General features: G+C 37.0%; 2 protein-coding genes across 4 annotated transcripts in view; one reads left to right on the top strand and one right to left on the bottom strand.

Moving 5' to 3' along the window:
- The first annotated feature begins 1,449 nt into the window (after nucleotides 1-1,449).
- On the top strand, nucleotides 1,450-11,867 carry LOC140139803 (uncharacterized). 3 transcript variants are annotated; one of them, XM_072161535.1, is made up of 9 exons: nucleotides 1,450-3,084; nucleotides 3,849-4,036; nucleotides 5,138-5,596; nucleotides 6,295-6,339; nucleotides 7,272-7,379; nucleotides 8,295-8,423; nucleotides 9,393-9,467; nucleotides 10,144-10,184; nucleotides 11,501-11,867. In XM_072161535.1, the coding sequence occupies exons 1-9, from the start codon at nucleotides 2,578-2,580 to the stop codon at nucleotides 11,611-11,613; spliced, it is 1,665 nt and encodes a 554-aa protein (XP_072017636.1). In that variant the 5' UTR covers nucleotides 1,450-2,577; the 3' UTR covers nucleotides 11,614-11,867. The 3 variants fall into 3 exon arrangements, with proteins under 3 accessions (XP_072017636.1, XP_072017635.1, XP_072017637.1); XM_072161534.1 differs by having other exon boundaries at nucleotides 11,498-11,867; XM_072161536.1 differs by lacking the exon at nucleotides 1,450-3,084 and adding an exon at nucleotides 3,160-3,554 and having other exon boundaries at nucleotides 11,498-11,867.
- Nucleotides 11,868-13,542: 1,675 nt separating this feature from the next.
- LOC140139801 (putative DMBT1-like protein) overlaps nucleotides 13,543-17,860 on the bottom strand; it is a 155,110-nt gene continuing 150,792 nt past the window's right edge. The window contains exon 9 of the mRNA XM_072161532.1: nucleotides 13,543-17,307. Coding sequence (XP_072017633.1) covers nucleotides 17,125-17,307 — 183 coding nt within the window. The 3' untranslated portion in view covers nucleotides 13,543-17,124. The remainder of the gene's footprint in view (nucleotides 17,308-17,860) is intronic.

Raw genomic sequence — 17,860 nt, 5'->3', positions numbered from 1 at the left:
TTATCCCCAAAAGTGCTTAGCGCAAACATTCCATTTTGCACCATATTTCATCATTTTAGCCTCAATATGGCAAAATTGTTCAGGCGCTTCGCGCGCACTTGTACCATAAACTTATTTGCTCGCAAAAAGGAGATGGATTCACTATACTTCCAAGAATTTTTTTCCAACCCCATCCTCTCATATCCAAAAAAATCTACGCCACTGGAATAGGCTTAAAAAGCAAACTTTTATTGGGAGAACTGCATTTTATTACAGACAAATCAACTAATTTTTATCTGAACTATATCTTACTCGATTGTACATCTTGGTATGTACCATACCGTAAACGTTCGCCTATTTAATGGAGCACCTGGGCTCCTTTGCCTTGGGGTAAATTTCATGTAGAACTATAAAAATCCCAAGAAGGATTAACATGATTAAGGGTATGTGCCTATATTTGCTGATGGGATTTTTATGGGAGGGCACTTTTACATTGTGTTTAAAATTCCAGTTATCATGGTTATGTAAAGGGAGCCGATAGCGCCATTAGACGAACGTTTACGGTAAGTGTATTAGCGAGTTGAAAGTTTCAAGTGTATGCACTACGCGATTGTAATGCACAAATCGCATTAGTCATGTACAGAACGTAAATCAGTTACACAGTAAAAAATATTTTAAACAACTGTTTACAATTTTTAAACAACACTGTTTACGCCGGTCACTCTAACAACTTCTGTTCAAAGTTTAAACAACCTTGGGTTGTTTAAACCTTAAACATCCAATTGTTTAAAATTTAAAAAAAAATTTTAAACAACAATTTTTAAACATCTGGGTTGTTTAACTTTAGTTGTTTAAATGTACACAGTTGTTTAAAGTATTTTAAACAACAAATGTTTAAAACAAACAGTTGTTTAAAACTGTTTATGGCTGTTGTTTAAAACAATTGTTTAAAACATACATAGTTGTTTAAACTTGTTGTTTAAAAGTTTGAAAAATTTTTGTTTGTTGAAATCGATTTACTTGGGAGAATGGGCCAGAAGAACTGACTGTAAAACATGCACATCAGCCCCATGCATCTGTGCATGAGCAAAGTGAACTGTGACGCATTCAGAGGTAAGTGTTTGGTTTATTGTTTGATGTGGTTAAGCTCACACTGTACTTGTCACGGCTGCATACTACTGCACAGCTTGCATCATTTAGCATGTACAACACACAACTGTGTGTTCATATAATACTCCATCACATCAAACAATATTTAAACCAAACACTTACCTCTGAATGTATCAATTAGGTCTGGTATTTCCCACTTTTGGAGCAAGTCAATCACATAGTCATCCGCCATGATGATGAATCTGACCCTGATTTCAAGGAAGGAAACCCCTCTTTTGCAAAATTCGATCTTTTTTAAACAACGTTGTTTAAAAGTTCCTTTTTTTGTATTATTCATGAGTTAAACACACACTGTTTAAACAATGTTGTTCAAAGTTTGAACAACGTCGTTTTAAACAGCGACATTTTAAACACTGTTTTTGCTGTGTAGGGGGCACTAGTAATTCACCGACGTCTCTGATTTCAAAGACGGGTAGTGATATCACATACGTCGAGCTTTTTTGACAGCTGGGGAATCGATGCAGTACATCGGAACGAAGCTGAGTATATTCGAAAAAGCTTTACAACAGTTAGCAAATATCTACCTTTTGCAAAAATTATATCTATCTGTGCAAATTCTGACAAATGGTTCCAAAACACACTTAGATTGCAATGGCCAAAATCAAATGTTTTGAAGTAAAAAAGAGTACCCGAGCCTGAATTGGATAGTAAAATTAGCAGGCACTCAACTCGGGCTAGCTACAACCCTGAAAAGGCCTACTCACAATATTATTCCCACTGCGCCGGCAAGTTTACCAAAATTACTAATATCGTTTGCGACTGGGTTTTGAAACTAGGGAGTATGTGATTTATGAGACGTCTCTGAAATATGATACTGTTATGTGACATGACGCTTCAAAAGTATTTATCAGAGACGTCCGTGAATTATGAGTGCCCCCGAACTAAAATACCATGTATATATAATATTAAGTCTGGTTGCAATGTATGTTTTATTTTAGAAATAAATGGCTTTTGGACTTTACACACTATCGTTGGGATTTATGCAAATATTGATTATGATTACTTGATAGCATTGTCATTAATGTATTATTAGTATTTGTTTCACTTCGTTTTGAAACAAAAGAGGAACTTCCGTCTCACAAACAGATTAAGAGTGGCTGACAAAAGGTCACGTGTTGGGTATATTAGACTTATAATCAATTCGGAGTGAACTTTTAACCGCATATGTTGACAATGTTTACCACTTCAGATTACATTTGCCATTTTGGCAGACCAACCTGTCATTTCATTGGTAATCTTGTGGTTCCGATAATGAGGCCAAGTTTTTGATCGTCAAATCCAGTCGTGATGACGGTAACGTGAAGATCAGCACATACTAAAATTGGTACAATTGCTATATCGTGTCAGTTGCTTTTGAAGATTGTTTGACATTTTATTTATATAGCATTGAAATAATGTTGGGTTGATTGATTTAACCCCAAAATCAAAATGGCGGTTCGAAACAGAAACTTCACCATCAAAGACCTCGTTACTGATACATCAGTTGAGCTCCCTATGGTCGTGGAGGTTAAGGACAAATACAAAGAACATTCCCTTAAGAAAGGAGATCTGTTATGGCTAACTCAACTAATAGAAGAAGATGAAAGGAACACGACGACCACCGTAGAAGGCTCTCGTTGGGATGCACCAGATTTTCCCATCTCTTTCAAAATGGATGCCAAAATTACGCTTTGTCAAAAAACGTATTCGTCAGTGAATGACAAAATATCTTTTGGTCCTGTTATGGATATTAGTGGACTTGCAAATCTTGGGGAACCGCAGGCACAGGTGTTTGGGATTGTAGCAGAGGTTGGGGAATCGGAGGGGATGTTGAAAATAGCGGAAGGAGCTGGAAGGATTGTAAGTCACGGTAAAGAACACATAACGGGATATTTGGCGAAAGGGGTGAATAATCCGCTGATGATACCTGGTGATTACAAAGGTCTTTTTACAAAGGTAGGTTTATGATTCCTATTACAACTTGTATTCTAATATTAAAGAGAACGAAGAAAGTGCGCCTTTAATGAAACGGAAGTTAAACACTGCACCGGTTCCGACGAGAAAACGTTATTCTATGTTTCTCAACCAAATCCTAAAACATTTTATGGCAAACCATGCGTGTATTTGACTATTTCAGTTGAAACCAAAGATCTTCCACAAAGGGGTGTATATTTCAAATTGAATTACCCATCGAGGTAACCCCATTTGAAATTCACACTCCCTGTGTGGAATATTACGGTCATGTCTTCCATAGGGGGTGTATGGATTTCAACTGGAATAGCCTATTGTGGTAGATGTACATAGGCTATATACGAAACAAGGAAATAATTGGTAAAAATCAATGAGGTTACATGAACATGGAGAAAATAGATCCCGTTACGCATTGTACCTTTGAAGTGGTGTCTTTTGTTTCAGCCATTAAATTGGTAAGTAACCTGGCAGCGTATTTTAAACGCTTAACCATGTACGCTACTGTGAATAAGTCTTCAAAAGAAAGTCATATGAAAGCACATTTGAAAAAGTGCTATGGGCGTTCATCGAACCAGTGTCAGGGGGGATATGACGTGATTTTTCGTCGCTTTTTTCATTCTATCGGATGAAAAATTTAAGGTCCGCTTTGGAGCAAAGTTGGATCAATAATAGACGCTACAGTCAAAACAATAACATCGCTATTTAAATTTTTCTAAAACACCTGTAACTTAACCATTCCTGTTCCTCAGTCTCAATCACTAGGTACAAAATCAATAGGCAAGCGGCCTATACGCCTTATGGATTTAGATCAGCTACCGACGGATGTGATCTACATGTACAGTGCAGAATCAACCAACAAAGACCGAAAAGGACTGAAATCCCTAGATGAGGTTACACTCCTAAAAGAATCACCCATCACTATTCTTGCCCTCTGTAGGTAAGCGGCACCCATTCTTGTTTTGGGGAAAGACAAAATATTATTTCACCCGTCAATTTGCCCTAGGTAAGCAGTGTGCTTCGGTTATATATATAAATGCACTTTTGTAAATGCGCACGTGACCACCTCCGCGCTGCCATAACAGCTTATAGACATTACGTCTAGAAGTGACCTTCTACATAGCGAGTGGTCTTTCTATACCTTTGAATGCAAAGACGGAACAACATGAGACTGTTGTGCAGTAAAATTGTCTATTTTTTCAACTCTGTGATTATATTGTAAACGTTTCCGTCTTGAAATACTTTCAAAATGTTGTTTTTGATAACATATTACAAATTCGGAATTGCAAAATGTTAACGGTAGCGTAAACGTGAAACAAGAATGTAATCAGTTCAGAAAACAACACAACAAGCCTATACTATATCCCAGCCCGATGCTCGTATAGGCCTACCTTTCATGATCCCCAACCAGTCAGACCGACCCAACTACCTGATCTGGCAACACTTGCAGAGCAGCATAATGTAGCATGATCCAGAGAAATAGTATTCAACAATTCATTGCTCTATTTCAAGTAATATACCGTAGAATTCAAGTTACAAGCATGCCTCTAAATGATATGAGCGTTTTTTTGTTTATGTTTTTTGTATTTGGAGTTAAAGCAACTATATTACTGATACAGACGGTTGTACAAACATTATTGTAAGACCAATCTATTGCAATGTTTTGTGGAGGGTATCTGACTTTGTTTCATTTAAATAAAATCTGCTTATTAGTTATCCATGCAATTTACATATTAAAACAATGAAAAACCTTTAAAAATGTTTCGTTATTTAAATTTGAATGTTAAATATTTTATATATATAAATCAGATGAATATTTTGCTCCTGGTGAAATTGTTTCAACTAAAATAAAGTGTGCAAAAGAAACATACCGCTCGATCAGCTGAAGTGCTGAAAAGCCTTATCAGGAAACATGTTACTTGGTCAGGAAAGGCTTCCTAAGGGTTTCATAACCAGGCAGTTGGCTCGGACTGACAATCATTTAGTACTGATCTATTAACGCTAAGACAATGTATAATAACATTACCTTTGTCTCATCCAGATACACAGCAACCCGTTTTTCGTTACATGATGATAATTCCAGTCACGCTCCATTCCACGCTTCATGGCTCTTCCCTGACTACTGTAAACTTCCCGTACGACCTGCCTCATCAATCCCACTGTACCCATGGGCAATAGAAGACAACCCTAAGCCATCACAGACAGTGCAAATCCTTACCACTGAACAATATCAAGAGATGGATGACCGACTGAAGCAGTCACCACCTCCGATCCCGGGACACTCGACTAATTCCAGATCGTCCACCGTTTTCTCTTCCCCTGATTATGAGCCAATATATGAGGTACCGCCCCAAGATGCAAGACTGCCAGCAAGTGCAGCGTCCTCTGGCGGTAAGGTCTTTGACGTACCACAGAGGAGGAGCGTTAAACGAAATAAACGACATGAGCGAGGAGGACGAAGGGCTGTATCTGATTTGGGACTGGATGAAATGTCACGCAAGTACGTTAACTAGCTCTTTTGTTCATTTAGTACGCTCTTAAAACATAAGCCCCGTTTAAAATAAAACGTAAGAATATTGTCGTATTATTTAAATCCTCGTCATACGAAGGAAACTCCTCTTTTCATCCGTCATATTAAAAATGATCTTATTGTTAAAAATTAGGTCCTTTTGGAACAAAACTGTATACCTTCAATACAAAAGGTCAACATTTTCAAATAGTTGTCGGCTTTTATCCCCAGCTACATATGTATCATTAGATTTATAAATTTTACTTCGAGGACTGTTTAATATGAAAATTAAAAAAATACATCAATTTTTAATAATTTTCCATAAAACATATAAAATGTGTATTATATCGCCAATTTCAAAAATCAAAATGATTTCATATCAGATGGACATTCCTCATTCGATATGTCTAATATGCTCTCATGTCCTATAAATATACTGTACAAACGTCGTTATTCGATCCCTTAATAATTAGCCATGACATTTGTATTATATCGCGAATTTCAAAAATCAAAATTATTTGATATCAGAAGGACATTCTTCGTATTAAGAATTCAATTCAATATGCCTGATGTCCTCTCAGGCCCCACACAAAATATTGTGCAAAGATGGGTGACCGACCCCTTAACATTGCCCTTGATTTTACAACTTCTCGATCCGAATACTAAAATTTTGTTTGTTTGTTTCACAGGGAATATGTGAATATTGGCATTGGGCCTGCTAAAGGAGCCCGCAGGTAAGGCTGATATTTTATAAATAGTTTATAAATAATTATCTTAAAAAACAACATCCCTGAAAAAGCACTTGAAGACCTGAGCGCAAGAAGACCGTAAGTCCACTTGGCCCCTCAACATGTATACACTAAAGTTACGTATAGTTTCTTAGGGTTTTATAATGTTTAATACATGTTCCAGGGTGAAAACATCATGAAAGGTTGTGAAAGATTTGTTTTGGCCCATGAACATGTATAAAACATTACTAAACAATACGAAACTATACGCAACTTTAGTGTATACATGTTAAGGGGCCAAGTAGACTTACGGTCTTCTTGCGCTCAGGTCTTCACTTGAAGGCCCATTAAGTGATTTGCTCGCATCCGGAGGATCGTAAAAATCATAAAAATTCAGACTTTGGCACCTTTGTTAGTGATGTGCTAACATACCTGCTAGTTATTCAGTAATGTCATTACAAACTTAACACTTACTCAGATTGCAATTTACTCAATTAACGCATCACTCAAAATTAACGTCATTAATAAATCTGACGTATTATTCGTTAAGGGATCGTTCACAAACACTTGTTACGGGGGCTGATGCAAAAAAGGGGGGCCTTAAAAGTTTTGACTCCTAAGAGGGCCCTGGGCAAATTGAGTTTATATGCTGACCCATAATTTTCATGTCAATGATTTTTGAGATCTGAAAAGGGGGCCCCGAAAAAAATTTGCGATGAAATTGTTTTACATCAGACCCCCCTAAAAAAGTGTTTGAGAACGGTCCCTAATGAGAACACAACACGAAATTAGAGTAGAATATCAGATAACAAGTTGAAAGTACTCTTATTCTCTTTGGAGCAAAACTGACCCATGCTTAGTCTAGATGGTGTTGTTCTGTTTGACTGCTATAGAAAATGTTAACATGTTTTACTTTGTTATTGCTTTAAATAAAATAGTGATGGTTACATGAAAATGAATGCTGGCGTACCATCTAGCCCCAATGGAGCTCCAGTGTTACCACCAAGACAACAAAATATATTGTCACCACCGGATGACCAAACAAGGTAATTAAAAGATCGTACTTTATTCCCTGCGTCGAGCAAAGAAGAATTGGCATCATTGTCATCCTTGGCTAGGATTTGAACATCCTAGATAGATCGAGCGACACATATAGTGTTTACTCTTTCCTCGCGAAGACTGGTCGCTGTGCATCATGTCATTAATTTACAGATATACGACTCAGATCTCGACGTGTTGAATCACGACCATTATATGAAGAGCTTAGTTACAAGCAGTGGCGTAACCAGTGGGGTGGCCGGGGGGGCAAGCTGCCCCCCCGGACACAAAAAAACTGGGAAGAAGACCACAAAATTGGGAAGGGAAAAGGGGAAGGAGAGAAAAAAGGGGAAGAAAAAAGGGAAGGAGAAGAGAAAAAGGGAAAAAGAGGGAAGAAGAGAAAGGGAAAGAAGAAAAGGAAAAGAGGGAAAAAAGGGGAAGGAGAAGAGAAAAGGAAGGAGAAGATAAAAGGAAAGAAAGAGGGAATTTGAAATTCGTACTCTGAAACACTGATTTTTAGCTTCTAATATGCCAAAAACCAGGAGCTTCAGGGGCTCCGCCCCTTGACCTTCCAGGGCTTTGCCCTGGACCCAACCAGGGCCCCTAAGGCGGGCCCCTGGACCCCACCGTTTAACGCTTCGCGGCAAGCCGCTCGCGACTTTTGGTCAAGAATTGGGAAATTTTTCAAACTTGCCCCCCCCGGAACGTCAGGTCTGGTTACGCCCCTGGTTACAAGAGGAAAAGCCGTCCATCATTTGAAACTTTTGACCTTTTTTATTGAAGATATACATTTTTTCCCCAAAAGACCTCAAAGTCTTTTTGGGGAAAAAATCTATATCTTCAATACGGATGGTCAATATTTTCAAATGATGGAATGATGTGCTAGCGTTGCTATCTGATTCCACACCATTTTTTCTTACCAGGAGACCTATCCCTAAGCCCAGATCCAGCGACCAAAACAAAGCGTCAACTTTACCTTCACGTAGACCTTTGGTAAGGCGTTCCACTGATGGCCAGATTAGCCAAATTTTTGACGATGACTTGGATTATGGGTAGGTATTCTACACTTGATTTGGTTTTTCATTGCGCGTTTCAATAAATTCACAACTTCCGCTCACGTAAAGTCACAAAAGCACACACTCTTAGAAATATTTTACTCAACTTGAGTAAAAAGGGTCACAACACAACAAAATGAATAAAACATTACTCAAATTGAGTAAATAATAGTCAATATTGAGCTCAGTTTAATAGATATTACCCTCAATGTTGGGTAATATTTATCAATATGAGCTCTATGTTGAGTAATTTTTTACTCAACTGTTGAGTTGTGACCTTTTTACTCAATTTTAAGTAAAATATTTTTTGCAGTGCACATTACGTCATTACTTAAGACAAATTACTGATTGTCTATGCAAAGACGGGATGGTAATATAAGAGTTTGAAAAGCAATCAGTGTGAATTGTTTGGATTTTGAATTTCTATGCAAAAAGGGCAGAAGAAATGGTAGCTTACTTCATTAAATGAAATACGATATCTGTACTTAAATTAGCATTATGTTAGATTTTATACTTCCCTTATTGTTTTTGACAATGTGCTTATATCTGATCTTTTCTTTGGGTCACATTAGGTTTCACTGCCTGAACAGAATTGATCACGTCTCACCGTTTTCAACCAAATCGATGGTAATAACTTTTATAGTGAGGGATCAAAATTACAAAGGCAAAACTCACTTTCTGGGAACTAAATACCACACACGGTCATTATTATGTAACTCATTGATCCATGTGTAATATAGTGCGTCTAGCTATAATGACAACCTGGTGATCTGGTCAACTCATTGACTGATACTAACCTCATTAGGGAATTTAATTTTGATCAATTCTCTTCAGGTAGTGAAACGTAATGCACAATCAAGTGAACCAGTGAACATGAACATTTCATGCATACAATGATTAGCCAGATGTTGACGATCAAAGATGTTGATTATGATGAATATTACAAGAAACCATTTATATTTTCAGCCAAGAATACACATTGATACCAGGAGATCAAGGCAGCAAGGGTGCGAATGGTAACAGATCGAAAGACCCATGGGGGTAAGTCAGTCGAACACAGTGACTTTGTAAAAACATTGAAAGCCTATTAATTTGTCGTTGCATTAACGATAAACAGAAGGAAAGGACCTTTGACCTTTTTGGCGTACGTGCTGAAAATATTTATCACAATTTACTTGTTTTTCTAATTATGTTGTAAAATAAAACCTTTACTTCATTTGTAATTTATTTTTTAATCTCAAATTTTGTTTCATCCTCCATTCATTTACATATGTAATATGAGGCACTTTCTCGTTACGATTATTACATTATGTGGACATTGCCTTACACAATCGATGCAGAAAGACCTCTGAAAAAAACCCTGAAAATCACAGGTCATAAAATATTCGTCATGCTAATATTCGCCATGCTAAGGGCAATGACGTCATGGTTATTTGTACTCAACTGTCGCCAGCCTTCATTGGCTTACTGGGACATTGCACCAGAAAATTTCGGTGCCCGGTAATTTTAAATATCGCGTGTTGAGACACGGCTGGTTTTTTTTCATGGTCAATATGAGTTTGTTTAAAATAAAACCATGTGTTTCGTGCTTGATAATTATTTTCCGAACATATAGGCATAGTGTTGCGATTGCCGGAGATTTCCTTTAACACTAACCTTAAAATATGAGGCTGCCTATTTCACTTATGTTCTATCATTGGTTCTCCTTTATTGACAGTGCCCGAAGCACACCTGATAAGAAAGCTGCCGGGCAACAAGGTACGTGTCAAGAGTAAATGTAACTGGTCATCATAATATTAAGAAAACATGTGCTATGATAGCACATATTTGGCTATCTTGAAACAAAGTTTTAAAAATCTACTAAAAATGACCTTGACCTACCTTGACCTAAGGCGTCGGCACGGATGCTGATTCACTCTGCCTTGCCATCTGATCCATGGTGAATCCATGCCATACCACTCGGTCTTTGGCCACACTTCCTGCTGCTGCTATGGAGGTGATATTTTGAGCTAAGCAGTCTGTTTTGATAGTGTCCATCCATCTTTTGGGAGGTCTTCCATGTGGTCTTTTCCCATGTACATTGCCCTTTATCACAATTTTGGGGTATCTGTCATTTCGCATTCCCTGTATGTGGCCAAAGAAGCGGATCCTTTTTTGGGGTGATTTTATCAATGATTGTGTGCTTCAGTCCAAGTGTGTCCCGTATTGTGGTGTTGCGTATTCTGTCCAGACGTGACGCCCATGATCTTTCTCAAGCACATCATTTCAAAGACTAGGAGGCGATTTTCGTCTTCTTTCTTGATGGTCCAGGTTTCGGCTCCATACATTAGGATGGATAGTACTAGGACTCTGTATAGTTCAATCTTGGTGGCCTGTTGAATGTCCTTGGCATTCCATATGCTATGAAGTCTACTACTAAAAATGGCGCTTATATTAATGTGTTGCGGTAGCTAGTGTTGATCTTGTTTGAAGCAATAAAGATGAATATTATACCAAACTGAAGGCGTGTTTATAGAGCTACATGTGTTCCAAGACAACAGGGGCGCAGATGGGATTTGTGGAGCACTGGACAAAGCTAGCGAATGGCGCTGTCTTCTAGAAAAGGATTGCAACTGACCTACTCATATATGATTCGTCCTAAACACAGCACGGAGCGTGCAAAAATGGTGTCGGCCCATTGTTCCAAGTGTTTTTCCGAATTGAGGATAATTCCCAAAATTTTAGATATGGCATGGATTAGTATGGGTTATGGTTTTACTAAGACTTTTGCTCAATTCGAAATAAAGCTCCTTCAGAATAATGGGCGGAAACCGCAAATAATTTGCACAAGTATACTAATTTGGTCATATCAGGGTACATTTTGGTCTTACTTATCTGACATAATGACTTTCACCGTTTGGGGGGGGGGGTTGAATTGATCAATCTATGACCAGACTTTAATCGGTCGATTCTACACCCCATGGACACGTGTCCCCCATCCCCTAGCCATACGCCCCTGTGTTTTAAAAGTAAGCGTAAATTAACCAATCCCTCAACTAAATACTAAATGTGCACTTGTCTTTGTGTTGCAGGAGGTGTTAGACATTATGCTAAAGCATATGAAAACACGCCATCGCGGGGTTGGACTAAAGATGCAGTTGATAAGGATGGGTATCTGAAAGTTATACGTCATGAGTCATCAAAGTAATCAGGATACGACTAGAATTGGACTTCCCTGCTTAAAACCGAACACTTACGGTATATGAATCAAAACAGAGGACCTTATCGAGACAAATTGACATATAACAGGCTCTCGATAATCTATATTTTTATTGTTACAGATTTCTATCTACAAAACTTTCATTGTCGTCTTCAATTATATTGCTGAGAGTGATCTATGCAAAAAGGGACTCATAAATTTATGTAACAGAAGAAAGTGCTGTATAGACAAACGTCAGGCGAGATATATATAGTTTGGATTTACTTATTTTTATTTTTCTCCCTTTTAAAACAAAAAATCGATTAAAATTAATTGATCTCTTAGCATTTATACTATATTCACAAAATGTCAGCTTTCTTGTGCGATATACATGAGCACATGTTATGAAATCCTAATTTGTCTTGCACTTATATTCTGCATGTTCTTTATTCATCATTTTTTTCCTGCTTAGTTCGTTCTACATGAATGTATGAAAGAGGGTCGGGGGGGGTGTTTGTATGTATGTAATTGTATTTTATTAGACAAATTAAGAAACTTGGGCTAAGGTTAAGGGGGTGCTTGTTCAGGCCTTTTTGGCCTTCTGAGCATCTCCTCATTCAAATGTGTTGTTTTGCTGTTATTGTATTGTTGTATTTTGAATGAAATAAAGATTGATTGATTGATTGATTGAACGAACACGGCCCTTTTTTTATGTGCTGAACTGACAAAATGTCACGTTTTCTAAATCGAATGAAATAAAATGCGTGTAGATATCACCGTATATGCATGTATTCACTGTGGATTATATTTCACGAACTAGCTGTCATAGCCATATTATCTGAAACATGCACTCTAAACAATGGATTATCTCAGAGGATGATTTATGAAAGCCCCATCATGCACTGTGAAAGTGTTATCACTAGAGTTTCAACTGCCACTTTACTTTTCTACTTTTCAAATCCCATTGAACTCTGTGCAAAAGATGTTGTTTTAGAATTGTGCGTGTGTCATTATTACTTGGACGATTTCAGAACAAAAGTGATGTGTGTTTAAAGGATAATTCACACCTTCTGTAGATAACATAAAATGTGAAATCGACCAGCATCTTCATAGCGTTTTTCTATGTAAATATAACTGTACAATTTCAAATTTACCCATGCATTTCTATGCAGCATAGCAAAGCAGTGGTGTCATGTTACTCACACTGCTGGCCTGCTGCACAGTAAAACCGGTGGGGTGGTGGGTAGTACTTAAATCATCCTCTGTGATTATCTGAAACCAACACGTTAAGTCAAGTCGCATTAGCTGTATTTTAAAGTTATGTAAACAAAACAAACTTAAGATAAGTCGAATTTGCACCCAGAATGGTAAATTATTTCGATATTTTGGTATATGTACTTTTTGAATAATTGGTGCAAAAAATATGCAAATTAAGGCCATGCACTAAATACAGCTTTCGCAAGCGTGACATTTTAACTGTTTTCAAACAACAAGGACGTTTTGTGCATAATGTTGATACTTTTATACCAAAAATTCGATTTTGTCAGCGTATTTTTTTTCATAATATTGCCTAATTTTTGTGACAAGAGAACTTGAATAATATGCAAATAAAAGGTAACATTTTCCACTATCGTTTAGAGCATATCAAAGTCTCGGGGTTGTTTTCTCAATTTTTCAAAATACTGTTTTATACTTAAACATACACCATTATGTGCAATTGTTTGTAGAAAATTGCTTTTTTGGTATGTATTTTCTTCGCAAAATGGGGATAATTTCTAAAAACATAAGTCAATATATCAAGTAAGTTGTTTTGGTATAGTGGATTTTGTGAATAAAATGTTAACAGGAATTTCAAAGGATACCTTTCTTTTTCCAAAAATATATTTTTTTTAAATTAATTTTAGCTTAAAAGAATAGGCTTTCTTTGTGGACAAATAATTAATAGGCAATACGAGAACTTTTAATCATCTAATATCAATGCTGTATATTATTATACTTAATTAGTCCACCATACACATACAATACAATGTATTTGAATTATATTATGATGAATATGTATCTCGTACATGTATATAAATACTAAAAATCTATACAATAAATTACAATCATTTATAAATGATAATAAGCCATAATGTGTGATTTGCTCCACAGCACGCCCTCAATCTTGTTTTACTCTGAGCTCACTGACTGAGTGCTGGAAACACATCGCGTGCGTGCGTACCATTGAATCAGTCAGTCACTCTGCCAATAATCATGATAATAATACGATCAGCAAGATTATACACACATTGTAAGCGCTGTCCGTCTTGGACGTATAATCTGTGTGCATATCGCTATTCGTCTTACGTCTTGTTTGTTCGTTCTAGTTGTGTAATACTGCGCCAATATTCATGACAATAATACGATCAGCGAGATGATACACGCATTGTTGGCGCTTGAATGAAATAGCAATTTTATTCGTTTTAACCCATTTGTTTAAAAGGGGACAATGTGAGTAGTAGCTATTAGTGAAAACTAACATTTAAATAGGAATCATGATTCTTTATGCAAACCACACATTATTGGTTTAATTACTAGGTACTTTTATATCCTGTTTTTACTTGTTTTACTTCTTTACTTACTTTCATTCATTACATTTCATACTTACACCAAATTCATTAATTTACATATTATTATTTAATGAGTTTACAAATTATTTCTGATTTTTGATTCACAATATAATAGCCTAATCGAATTGATATTTACAATCGATATTGACTAAAGTTCGGTAGTTCAAAATATTTATGTGACTAAGGAGGAAAAACATTTAAAAACAATTTCAAAAGCTTAAACTTTGCAAATAATTACTATGTCAGAGATCAGTAATTTAAGTGCTAGACATGTTGGTAATGGTAATAACTAAATTTTCAAAATGTCCTACTATTGATCTGAGCGGATCAGATCGTGTCACACATTTGTATACCGTATCCATATCATATCCTGCCCGACAATAACTACAGAATACATCCGTGTGTGATACTTTTTAGCCTACAGTTTCAAATGCATTTTGTCTCTTTGGCCTAAAGTTTATTATAGGCAAAATGAAAATATTCAATGTAGGAAATTCACTTTCTTATTTTTCTTTTGTGTGGGTAAATATAAATAATAATAAATTAAATTTTGGATTTATAAAGCGCCTTTCTCCAGATCTTAGAGGACTCAAAGCGCTGTAATTTCGCTGCAATGGTGAATCATCACAATCAGATCGCATCAACTAGGTTGCCGCCGAACGGCGCACACCTATCCGCATTTAGATTGTAACATCCAATAATTATCTGTGCAGCTCCCCAAATTCCATTGGGTGAAGGAAGTTTTGATAACCAAACAACTAATCACCGATTTTTGCGATACAGGAGGAAACCGGAGATCCCGGAGAAAACCTGCGAGAGCGAGCATGGAATCGGGATAAACCAAGTGCACATGAGTCCTTGGGCCGCGCCGGGGCTTGAACCCTGGACCTCAGTGGTGCAAAGCGAGGGAATTACCGCTGCGCTAACTCGCCCACCTAAAACACTTTTGTGTAATTTCACTCTAAGAACACTATTTTCCCAAATGTTGTTCCAATTAAATTCAATAATGTATTTCACCACATGACTTGGTACATATTATGGCTATTAGTATTTCTGGTTTTAAAGTTAATATCATTGATCTCATAGCTATTCTAAATAAGTTTGTTGTGTATTTTATAAATGTAACTAAATGATTTCACTCATAAAACAATAAAATGTTAATACAGGTTGTGTACTTATTTGTACATGGTGCGATTGAAGTTGCTTGTTTTAAGCAATAAACATTAAATTATTTTATTTACAGTAACCATTGTAAACAAACACTGCCTGGCTGTCGTAACCTTCTTTTTAATTTCATCTACTCCAGATTGCGGAAAAATAAAGGAGGGCTTAACACTTCGGTGATATATTCCTGTTTTGTTAAATAAAACATAACTCAGTCTGATGAGTACTCAGAATCTTGAATATAGACGAATCCAACGAGCAAAGTGCTGGTCAGAATTTAGTCGGCCATGACTGGGTCCCTGGCGCGCAAAACTGGTGTTGTTACTGTCCAATTGGGTGGTTTAAAGCCGCTTAAAAATCGAAGTTATATTGTATTGTGTTGTAAACTTTCATCATTCTATTGTCTACGTGCAACACTGGTGATGAAATACAGTTTAAAATCCCCGCCAAGGACGCATCATTTCTTTAGGTGGGATATACCCGACGGGGACCCAGCTATGGTTGCCATTGAGGTGTAGGAATGCGTGAAATTAGATTCGTCTATGGGCATATATTACTATTTCTTACCTAATATAATACTATTATTTTTACGTAATCTTACTAGACGATAATTGCTTATAAATTAGAATAGAACTGTTTTGGCTAAACATTAGACAGGTATTATACTCGAACAGGTCTGTAATATGTGGGATGTTTCAATACCTAGATTTCGCATCAAAATAGGTCAATGACCAATAGAAACACATTGACCTTGACATTTTTGGTGCCTACATAGGTAATAAAACATCCTACATTTTGCTAGTATAACTATATATAACTAGTATTATTTAAGATCGTTTATAAATACGAAGATTTTGACACCATTGTCATCAAAATAGTACAAGTTTAAAATTTTGACCCTTAAGGGGTCAACGGTTGACCTTTGTCCTTTTGGTAATAACTCAAGAAAGGTACATCCTAGATAGGTAAAACTATACATTTTCTGAATGCTTATGACAGAGGAACACATTAGTAATGTTTCGACACAATTTGATGAAGTTTGAAATTTGACCCATGTAAAGTTCATTGACCATTCCCCCAACAATAATATTTTGTTTTGGGAACAATAAAATTTGTGTACTAAGGACTATAAGGATTACGAAGAAATACGATAGATATATGCATCATTCAGGTGCATGCAAAGCCATCTGGTGACTAAGTCTTGTTCGGTCCGAAGTACCTATTATCAATGGCGGCGGATGCCGCCACATTTAGGGTGGTGACATTTAGGGTGGTGACATTTAGGGTGGTGACATTTAGGGTGGTGACATTTGGGGTGGTGACGATCATAGTTTAGACCTGTTTCACTTGGACAATTCACCTTTTCGGTAAATCCCATAAGCCTTTGCGAGTACACCTGAGAATTCGTCATTTGACGTCACGCCGACTTGCAATGTGCAGTAACGATGTTCGATAAACGATGTGCGCATCGGCGCAGATCGGCGTGACGTCAAATGACGAGGTCTTAGGTGTACTCGAAAAGGTGAATTACGCGCGAAGCCAGCAAAAAGTTTTCAATCTCAAACTATTTTCCTCAAAATAAATGTATTCGGTATTCAATAAATTGGACACAATTTTTTGTAAGGATTTTTCAGTGGATGTCTACCCATGGAAACACGTAGGGAGGTGTCCTCTCCGTAGCCAACATCACCACCGCCTATGCCTATTATATCTTAGGTCAAGTATATTGTTGTTGCTGTACTCCTCATCAGAAAGAGGTCAAGTGTTGTTCATCTAATATGACCATTTTCTTGCAAATGTATGGAAATATAGCGTCACATTCAGCGTCATCCCACGCACCAGCACCATTCCATACAACATACCTTCCACAATTCTGAGGTGTGCCTAAGTAGTTATCAGGTTGGAAAGCATGCCAATTATTGTAGTTAACCTACAAATAACATAACATACGTATGTGGTGAGTCAATCGATTGCGATACGTAGAAAAAGTGAGATGGATGTAAGCAGTGGAGGTTTGCGATTTTTTACCGCTTTATTTTTTAGGTGTAATTATAACAGGTGTGAGAGCTCAAACCGGCCTCACTGTACTGCGGCCGCCCACACCAGCCCCACCCATAAATGATGGATATTTATCAAACATAGTATACAGTATTTACCCAAGTGGATTCAACAGTTCACAGATTGAGGTAAGGACAAGCTAACCCAGTGGGCACAGGTTAGGATTTCGACGTTGTATCAACGTAAATACAACGTCGAAATCTAACCTAACCTGATTTCAACCCGATTTCAACCTAGAGATTGGTTGAAATCAGGTTGAAATTTCAACGTCGATACAACGTTGAAATTTCAACCTGATTTCAACCATGTTTCAACCAACTTTCAATGCAAAATTAGGAGGTTGAAATCAGGTTGAAACTTCAACGTTGATACAACGTTGAAATTTCAACCTGATTTCAACCAATGTTTCAATGCACAACTTAATG

The sequence above is a fragment of the Amphiura filiformis genome, chromosome 18 (assembly GCF_039555335.1).
Source record: "Amphiura filiformis chromosome 18, Afil_fr2py, whole genome shotgun sequence".
Lineage (NCBI taxonomy): Eukaryota > Metazoa > Echinodermata > Ophiuroidea > Amphilepidida > Amphiuridae > Amphiura > Amphiura filiformis.
Note: the sequence above shows the minus strand (reverse complement) of the source record. Positions and strands in the feature narration are given on the sequence as shown.

Bases quoted from the DNA above. Each gene is read 5' to 3' on its own strand.
- LOC140139803 (XM_072161534.1), top strand. From the start codon at position 2,578: ATGGCGGTTCGAAACAGAAACTTCACCATCAAAGACCTCGTTACTGAT. The intron at 3,085-3,848 runs GTAGGTTTATGA...CCTGTTCCTCAG, and splicing joins ACAAAGGTCTTTTTACAAAG to TCTCAATCACTAGGTACAAA. The intron at 5,597-6,294 runs GTACGTTAACTA...TTTGTTTCACAG, and splicing joins CTGGATGAAATGTCACGCAA to GGAATATGTGAATATTGGCA.